The following is a 9,952-nucleotide window of genomic DNA, read 5'->3' on the forward strand; positions in this document are numbered from 1 at the left end:
AAAGCTATAGTTATTAAATATCTGGACGCAAACAACGAATCTATCAAGGAAGCATGTTAATGAAATAAAACGCTAAGTACTCAAATGGAAGTCATTTAATGCGCTTCAGAGAAAAAATAGAAAAAACTCTTCTGAAGGAGATGCGGATATTGCTCTTCAGCGTGAAATAAGCTGTCATCTGCTACCGAGTTTTTAAATCAAGTTCAACGAGGCCGTGGGGTTGGAAAGGGCCACCGGGGTCGGTCCCATTATTATCAACGCAATTTACTGTCCCAAGCAAGGTCGGTAACGAACCTAAGGAGCGACAGGGGCAGTTCATCATTGCGGCCGACTTCAACTTAAAACATCAAGATTTATGCAACAGTCGATGCAATCAAAACGGTCTGATCCTCTTCAACAACCTCCAAGTAGGCCACTACAACAACCGGGTTGAGCAGATCCGCAGTACACATCACCATCGACCTGTTTATCTCTAATATGGGCAATATTACCGACCCGGTTGTCCTCCAGGAACTCAGCTCGAACTACTTCCCAGTGGAAGTCGAAATTGGTTCCTCTGCAACCCGATTCCAAGCTTCTCGGCGTAACTGCCATCGTGTCGATTAGGCGCGGTTCCAGCGATGCATGGACCATGCAATTGACAACGGCGTCCTGCTGGAGTCCTCAAAGAACATCGACCAGTGTTTTCAGTCCATCGATTGGCGTTATTCTCCCAAGCTGCAGTGATTCAACTTTCCAATCTTTCTCGTGAAGATCGTTAGGGATCATCTGTCGGAAGATCATTACAGGTCTTACGTTTGACGTAGTACTGGGGTTCCACAGGGAAGCATTTTTGGTCCTATCCTGTTCAACATGTTTGCCTCAGATGCTCCTCCCCTTCTGGGTGGTGGCATCCTGTCTATGTTCGCAGGCGTAACTGCCATTGTCTACAAAGGTCGAGTGATTAGAGCTGTGCCGCGTAGACTACAGAAGGGCCTGGATGTTATGACCGTCTTTTTCAACAACTGTTAGATCTGCATCAATGCAACTCAGATCCAGGCTATTATATTCCCGCACTCGAAATCAACTCGACTTGTTACGCCTGCCACTGTGAGAATCTACCTCAGTAACACTCCCATCGAATGGTCGAGTGAAGAAGAAGCTCCTATTTCGTTTACACGTAGAGAAAACTGTTACCAAGTGTAACATACTCATCAAATCCCTTTATACCCTCATTAATAGAAACTCCAGCTTAAACTCCCGATTGTAAACATCTCTCCGAGGACTCGAAACTCTGAGATCCATCGCTTCGCTGGTCTTCAGATGCGGTTTAGAGAATTCTGCGCCAGGTCACCTAACCAGATCAATCGTTAGCTGGTACTTTAGTTTGAGGTTAGTTATTCGTATTTAGGAAGGTCATCAAATCAAATCAAATGCAAATGTTTTGGATTAGATAACAAAGCAAGAAAAATACAAACAACTACAAGCAAGAAAAATACAAGTACTTCATGAAAAAAGCTTTTATATTCATTCCATTTTTGAACGTCGTCAAGGTGACAACAAGGAGCCCCACCAGCAATACGCGGTAAAAATGAGGAGCCCCCGCCAGCTCTACGTCCAACCGGCAATATGAAGCTAACAACGGCCTGTCAGTAACTACAAAATATAAAACGATGGTATCAAAGGATAAACAAATTATCTTTGCAAATCACGACACGGACTTCATATGAATCTTTTGAGGACTGAAAAAGGACACATTTTCAAACAAACTGCTGCCCAAAACATTCCAGATCTAAGAACTAGAAACGCAGTGCTGTTTCTTTTAGTGCATCCAGATATTTAATGAATTGAGCTTCAATTAACCCTTTCGAATAGCTTTAAACCGTTCCAAACGTTTCTCAAATCCGTCGCACGAGCTGCACGAACGGCTTCCATGGGCATTGAGTTCCCATTCATCATTTTAGATAATGCGAGACTGCCTGAAAGCATGTCATCTTAGGACTTGTTTGAGCACGTTGTGCTGCATGGTCGTTTTAGAAACTTCAAGATCAACGGCCATTTTACGTACATTCGTTAGGGCTTAACTAAGCGTGATTCACCGGATCCCTTTCGGTCATCCAATGAGGAAGTGTCATGGTACCTTCAAATGGTAAGGGGAGCTGCGTAGTCGCAAGGTTACAGAGTCCGCTTTGTCAAGCGGATGGTCTTGGGTTCGAATCTTAGTAAAATCAGGCCATCCGATGTCAAAAAGAACTTAAAGCATGGGTTTATTCTCAGGCTCCCCACCAGTTACCCTTTCTTTACGCTGAGTTCTACAATACCTTTGCGTGACTTCCTCTTAACAAAAAATAAGTCTCTCTTATCAATAAAACTGGCCAGAAGGACGCACGACGAAACTTCTCCAGGGAATTATAATTGGTGATATTTGGCGAGAGGAACGAGTATCGGTATAGTAGAACAGTAAGCGTGTAAGGAAGAGTATCACATTACACACAAGCACTGATGCGCGCGATCTAATTCATCTGAGTATAACAGCACGTTACTAGGACGAAAATCTAGTGTATCTGAAGGAGTGCTGCGATCATTGGAAGTGAAAATTGAAAATGATTGGCTGTAATTTTCGAAGAATTTTGCTGGGGAAAATGACTTTTATCAGCACTGTACAGCAGACACCCGGGCATATCTCACAATAGATCTACGGTTCTGGTCGCAGTGAGGAAGTCCATACAGAAAAAAAAAAACCTTCAAATGGTCAACACAGATGTACCCAAAAAGCTCAAACAAGAAAAAATGCAAGTATATAGGTATTCAACTGTTCCAGTGAATTTTGGTGTCTTTAGCCATTATCGTTTTTTCAGAGACCCAACTGAGTTTCCTCGTGCACATAGCGTTAGGCCTCTGCCAGGCTGAACGCCAACGCGAGCGATCGGGCGAGATTTTTGCCGTAGGCTAATGAACAGCTCTACTTACGGCTGCTGATTTACCTACGGTAAGAATCTCGCTCGATCGCTCGCGTTGGCATTCAGCATGGCAGAGGTCTTATAAAGCGAAGAACCCGGCGAGCAATTTTAATACGACACTCTCACGTAAGTTGATGCGTTTTGGTAACGGCTAGGGACACCAAAATTCATAGGAATGGTTTAACAGCTATAATTCCGGTTTGAGATTTTGGGATGCACGACCAGTGTAATCTATGTGAATATAGTACAAAACTACACCAAATAGCTGCAACAGCTTTACCCCCCTCCCTGACACCGTAATCCCATTACCTATAGTTTGACAGTACCCTCATTATGACGAACCCCTCGATGCCGAGCCCCAAACAACAATGGCCGCAAAGAGAAGACATCTGACGTGCTCTTCACTCCCGTTCAGTGTTGCCTAATCTATCGATGTCGCTGTTTATAGCAGTGTGAAGCACAGCAGTGTAACATGCCATTTCATTCCCGCGTATACAAAAATACAGGCTACGAACGTGTCAGGGAGGTGGCTTTACCACATAATCAGATAGAAAAGTGTATATAACACATTGGACAAGATGTAGTTATTTCTATTTTAATAATTGTCATGAGTTGCTGTTTTGTATCAGTTTTGATTTATAGCTAATATTAATTCGAGAAAATATCGATAAAAACTTAATTATTTGACAATTCTTTGTTATGTTCAAACTAAGAAATTATTATTATTATTAAAAGATTTTACATTTAGTTTTCAGTCAAAAAAAATGCAATTTTAGATTTAAAAACCAATTACCTCTTAAACTATACTACTCGCTCCTCGCAGGGCCAAGAAACCAGCCGTAATGTCCATCGGTAGGCTACGTACAGTTTGGAATTCTTCCGCATTGTGATAGTGCAGCTTAGAATGTGGATCAGTGTAGGGAGCGATTAGACCGGATATGTCGGAATACTTTTTCGCCGGCACAAACGATGGTGGACCATTAATCGACGAGTCTGTAGAAGAAATTAAAACATTTAGTACAAACAGATTAAAACGACTGCAGTAGTTACAAGTAACATCAGATTCCTTCCAAGGGAGTGTGCGTTCGTAGGCTAAAATTTGTTTCAGTGATTTCCAGCTTCGTTTTTTATTGCCCGCAATGGGATTGGTCTGGGCTAAAGTCATCCTTTTGAAAACCGGCATCGTTTGTTCCTCCATTGCTGGAGTAATAATTATTGAATGATTGTTTTAAAATTGAATTTGCAGAAATGTTTAAACAAAACAGCAGCACCCACACTACCGGAATAACCGGTTCACGTTCAACCGATTCGAACAGCTGTTCATGGCTGTCCATTTTTGAAAGAACGCAACTGCATGCTGTCAAAATTTTGACTTACAAATTGTCAACATATTTTCTTCAGCGATTTGTTATTTTTCTACTAAAATAATTGGATTAACGGTAGTTTGGTAAGATTTCACAGTTCATCTGCGAAATCATTTACTATCAAATATCGTGAGTTGATAATAAAAGCGATCGTTTTTCTCGTTCTGTTAAAGTGTGAACAGGCAAGTGATACAGTGTGTAATGTTGATTAGCTACTCCGAGATAGGTGATTGTTCTGAAGGTAATATTGCACTAAGCTGGTAATGACGTGTTGTTTCTGGGTCGCACGCCAGCAAAAGCAGCAACGACGACGACTACGAATAAAAATTACTGCGATTCCTTATGAGTACACTAACACCAGCCTGGAGGCAAACAGCAGACGACGAGTGCATTTTTACTCACAATTCGATAACGGCAGCAGCCGAAAACCATCAAGCCAACATTCGACGTCGCATCAGCTCGAGTTTGAATACGTGGGAAAAACAAACCTGCCAGAATTCAGACTCGCAAAGTTCTTCCGGTAATGGATCTGCAAACAAAACAGAGGAAACTTACACTGAATCAACAGCGTTAACACAGTCTGCTTGTACTGAAGACGATAGTAGTAACTTCATACAACAGCAAAATAATGAGACAGCCGACGTGGAGCACGAACTACAGTTAGCGCGTGATACTGTGCAAAAGTATCACTACCAACGCGCTGAAAATTCAGATAGTACCGGCAACGTTACCGATAGCAACATCCTTAGCCGGAGACATAGCCGAATCAGTATGATCATTATCTACGGCCGGGAGGCATTGTGTATATTGGCATTAATACTAACCACGTATGCATCTATTCAGAACAGGTAAAGAATTAGTGTTTCTAAATTTCTCAATTGAAATATTGTCAATGAACGAACGCTTCTCTTGCAGCAAGCCACGCATTTCCAAAGCACCACCTCCAGTTCCATTTTTCTCTAGAGGTTCTCTGGTACACGACTGGCCGTCTGGGGCCTTAGGACCTACCCAGACTCGCGTTTCCCAGTCGGAGCTATCGTTCGTGTTCTACTACGCGCCCTGGTGTGCCGAGAGTCAGCATGCACGATTCGTCTACGAGCACGTCGCCCGGTTGTACTACCGAGAGGCTCACTTCGCGGCCATTAACTGCTGGCAACCCGGAGGTGAATGCCGTTTGCAGTACTCCAAGGTTCAGTCATGGCCGGTACTGATGGCTTATCAGCCAAATGGCTTAGCTGTTCAGTATCATCAGGCTTGGACCAATGCCGCTTTAGTCAGATTTGTGCAATCGCTCATCACGCCCATTCAACGGCTGGCTGGTCCAGGTGATCTGATGCGTTTCATGACGGGGAAAGATGTAAGTCTTTGATTTGCATAATCGTTTTCAAAATTAATATGCTTAAATTTGTTTCAGGCGGTTGTGGTGGCATTTTTGGATATGAAAGCAAACTCTAAACAGTATAGCAGGCTTTATCAGACTTCACTTAAATGGTTAGAAAAAGATCCATTCCAAGAAGTTGCCTTTGGAGTTGTTACCGGGGAATCGGCTAACGCGTTTGGAGTCGAGGAAACTCCAGCAGCTCGACTATACCTCTGGAATGAGACAATTGTAACGAACTGTCTATGTTGTGGATTGAATTGTACTATAATTGTATTACTTACAGGAATTCACCGGCAATGAGTCATGGACACAACCTGAGTTAGTGGACTGGATCAGTAAGCATATCCAGGTAGTCTCCATGTGGATCGCTCCACCTGGAGCTACAAAATCTGCTTCTCTGGCTCCGTATTTCAAACACGGTCCGGTTCTTTTCTATTTCACTCCTCGCACACTGTATGATGCCACATCGCCCTCGGATGCTTATATGCTTCTTCGACAGCTGGGAATGCAGTACTATAACTGCAAAGGTGATATTTGGGTAGAAGAAATGGCGAAGCGATACATTGCAGAGCAACGACGCGTTAACGCCGAAACGTATGTGCAATTGAAGAAAAATTGCGTGGTAATGCTTAAAAACAATCCTTCTCAAAGCAAAGAACAAGATGAAGGAAGAAGGAATGCTTGTACTGCCTCCAGTACCGTTGCGGTTTCATTTGTGAATGTGTTGAATTCATCTAAATTTACAGAAGGTCGCCAAAAAATTCGCTCCTTAGGGGGAGGACCTCACGGTTATTGCGAAATTGAACCAGTGAAGTGCGACGAAAGATTTTACGAGTGTGGAGTTACTGAAGAGGAAGAATCATTAAATTTCGAGTCGAATGATAATTGTCCTCGAAAGAAGCAAAAACATTCCAGTTTGTACGGTTCAGTGAACACTAATTATCCGGCGAAGAAACAATCTATTTCGTTGCTGGACGCAGAGCAAGACTATCGAGGGTCACAAATGCTGCGGAAGCTGTACTTGCGAAAACAATGCGAGTTGCTACAACTCAGCGAAACGGACCATGAGGAGATTTTCTTTTCCGAACCGGCCGACCAAGGAGGCAACTACGTGGATTTAATTCAAGGGTTAGCCTGCAAGTTCAACAAAACACTCACCTTTCTGGGTATGGACAGTGCCCTTTATCATGCATTTGCAGAAAGATTAGGTGTTGATGTTTTGACTGAACCCAATATGTCGGTAGCAATAATTGTCGATCATGAGGTATTTTTTAATATTTTGTTGGTTTTGCAAAATTCTTTTATATTATTATTTTACAGGACGAATCCACGTATCTTTTGAAAGGTGCCATCAGCTTGGCATCAATGTCCAAATTCGTGTACGATTTCTATAATCGAACTTATCCTCGATTTTTGCGAGCGAACAATATTTCCTTCAAAAACACTCATTCGTTCAATATGAGCGAATTTAGAAAGGAAAATAGGCGAATAATGCAGATTAAACGTAAAGAGACACTATCGCAAGAAAATCGGGCGGACAATGAACGGAATGTGTCACAGGGAACTACTGGCAAGAAATCTCAAGAAGCAACGAGTGGGCCACAAGCACAGAACCAACCGCATCATTATATACGGGAAATAAACTCTCGCAATTTTCAGCAAGCAGTGATCAATACAAACAAGGTAAGACCCTAGGGTGAAGCAGGTTTCTGATTTCTTTTCGTAGCAAACTTTATAAACGTTTAGGATATACGAATGTTACTAATACAATGTATTGTCCACGTTTAAAATGTATCGCATTTCAGTCAATTGTTGACTCATTTAAATTTTTCTATCCCAGACTGTCATCGCCCACTTCTACTCAACTCAATGTGCCTTCTGCAGTATGCTGTCACAGCATCTGCTCTCAGTGTCCCGAATGCTACGGCAGCAGCCACGGTTGGAGTTTGTTCGAATCGATGGCGATAAGAATGATCTGCAATGGGAATACAGTATGGATGCGTTCCCTACATTGATCATATTCCCTAATCAAAGGTACAAAAAAAACCAAGATTAAGCTTCACAGTCTCAAATAATGTTTGCGGTTTTCAGAAAATCCGAGAGTCGCATTTTTGCCCGTCACCTACAACTGACTGTACCAAACGTGTTGGGTTTTATTCTGGCAAACCTCACCCCTCCTGAAAGGATCCACGCCAATTATCTTATTTGCGATTCTGTGAAAGTAGGATATGAGCCACACTAAGAAAAACATGCGGTAATCATTCAAAACCTTTTTCGTCTCTTATTTTAGTGGTCACCATCTCGCGATGAATGCTTACTGGCAATAAAGCGAGAGCTTAGCGATAGCATTTCTCTCAATTTACGCCTCTACCGGAAGTCCACTAATCGTCCGGCCCGAGCAGCTCAGGTACTACGACGGTTGCAAGCTTTACAGGAGTTCTATCTGGCTACGCTTGGTTGTTTCAGTCATTCCTGTGATTTTACCCGGCTGAAAACCAACGCCGAGACAATCCTCACCATGTGGCAAATGACAGTGTGAAAATCTAGATTGCTAGTGTCAAAGTTCGTCAATAAAATAAGGTCTTCTATCAAATTGCCACAATGCAGTGCTTCCCCGATTGGCGGAGAGAACAAAATATTTGCGTTTTATATAAACAATCATTTTTAGGTTTCCAAAATCTGATAACAGATGTTCCGCTGATATTAAAATTTTTCTTTTTCTGATGGTAAATTAATTTTTTGTTATTATTTTTTTTACTTTAATTGTTATTTAGATTGTTCCTAAAACAAATTACGAGATAAAAGTCTACTGCTTAAACGAGATCTCGAAGTAGATATTTTGTACGTTACGCCAAGCAACCTTAGACATGCTGCAATGGTTTAAATTTTAATAAACATCAATCATGCAATCAGTGTTTCGAGTTGTATATACTATTCAAAATAGTAACTTAAGTCGAACGTAGGTTAAACAGCAGGTGATTTAACGCAATTGTTCACCAGTTATTTGGTAAACTGTAAAAAGCAGGACAGATAAATAACGAACTAATATATTCTATTCTCGAAAATGGAGTGCTTTTTTCCTTTGATATTCGAACATAAAAGTGCTAGACTTAGAACTTTCCAAATCACTTCATCACAATGGTAGATGTTAAGTCATTTTTACAACGTTTTCTATGATTTATAACGCTAGCCGACTAATAAATTGCCAAAGTTAACCATGCGCCTCCATTAGTTCATATCCAATGGAGACGAGTTGAATTATGCAATTGACTGTACCAACTAGTCAAACTTACTTGATGGAACGGTATTTGATAACAATAATGGCAGGAAAATCTCCCAGACGGCCTAGAGACGCTGGCCCAACAAGCCAGTTGTCGTAAGTTCGAGTCTCGGCTCGGGAAAGACTGTTAGTGTCAGTAGGATCGTAGCGCTAGACCCGCAATTATCTTGTATACACTAAACAGTTGGCTGCGAAGTCTGTGTACCGTTACCGTGCCTAACTCTGCGCAGTTCCTAATTCTGCGCAATTTTTGTTATACTTATGTTTTATTGTATTTTTTGTAACTATGAGCATAATATTTTATTTTTCTTAAATAGAATTATTGATTCTGTGTCAGTGGACACAATAATATCAAGAATACATGCGAATAAAAGAAAAAAAAATATGAATTGTCAATACGATCAACGTCGCAAACACCTTTGTTCGTAGTAACGAAAAGACAACGGCAGGAAATAGTTTTTTCATTTCCTCTTAAAACGAGTGCAACGATTTAAACAAACATCGTAGTTGGTAATAAAAGTTAGTATTAGTCATGATTTAGGTAAAATGAAATATTAGCTTACGCTAAGTAGCGCATAGTACTGAAAAAGTGCAACAAAATAATGCGCAGATTTACGCACCAAATTTGTTTTTTGTGTTCCTATGCGCAGTTTTACAGAGATGAATTCTGGCAAAATTAGGCGGAAGCACATGCAATATGATAAGAACAAAATGCTTGCGAATGTGGACAAGGTAAGAAAAGGCTTTTCCATACGCCGATCCGCAAGGAAATGGGATTCTCGAAAGCACACTTCGTGCAAAGTTTTCAGCTGGTGTTTAGTTGAACTCTGCGACGCGTTGCGGGAGGCCAAAAGCGTTCACAACGCAAGAGGAAGGCCGGATTGTCGATTGGATCATTCAGATAGCGAGAGCTGGATTTCGGGTGGATTCTCAGAGGTTAAAGACATCTGTGGCACATTACCTTAAATCGATTGGGCGACCTAGTTTC

General features: G+C 41.5%; 2 protein-coding genes across 3 annotated transcripts; one reads left to right on the forward strand and one right to left on the reverse strand.

The window, feature by feature from the left end:
- Window positions 1–1,480: 1,480 nt before the first annotated feature.
- On the reverse strand, window positions 1,481–4,517 carry LOC129731041 (INO80 complex subunit C). Of its 2 annotated transcripts, XM_055690757.1 has the most exons (3): window positions 3,990–4,517; window positions 3,733–3,932; window positions 1,481–1,635 (listed from the first exon to the last, which is right to left on the reverse strand). In XM_055690757.1, exons 1-2 carry the CDS (start codon window positions 4,135–4,137, stop codon window positions 3,736–3,738), a joined length of 345 nt encoding a protein of 114 aa, XP_055546732.1. In that variant the 5' UTR covers window positions 4,138–4,517; the 3' UTR covers window positions 1,481–1,635; window positions 3,733–3,735. The 2 variants fall into 2 exon arrangements, with proteins under 2 accessions (XP_055546732.1, XP_055546731.1); XM_055690756.1 differs by lacking the exon at window positions 1,481–1,635 and having other exon boundaries at window positions 3,490–3,932; window positions 3,990–4,516.
- On the forward strand, window positions 4,296–8,749 carry LOC129731040 (thioredoxin domain-containing protein 11). Its single transcript, XM_055690755.1, has 8 exons — window positions 4,296–5,151; window positions 5,219–5,660; window positions 5,718–5,912; window positions 5,968–6,948; window positions 7,005–7,367; window positions 7,525–7,718; window positions 7,776–7,905; window positions 7,975–8,749. Exons 1-8 carry the CDS (start codon window positions 4,646–4,648, stop codon window positions 8,221–8,223), a joined length of 3,060 nt encoding a protein of 1,019 aa, XP_055546730.1. The 5' UTR covers window positions 4,296–4,645; the 3' UTR covers window positions 8,224–8,749.
- The last annotated feature ends 1,203 nt before the right edge of the window (window positions 8,750–9,952 follow it).

This window comes from Wyeomyia smithii, chromosome 3 (genome assembly GCF_029784165.1).
Source record: "Wyeomyia smithii strain HCP4-BCI-WySm-NY-G18 chromosome 3, ASM2978416v1, whole genome shotgun sequence".
Lineage (NCBI taxonomy): Eukaryota > Metazoa > Arthropoda > Insecta > Diptera > Culicidae > Wyeomyia > Wyeomyia smithii.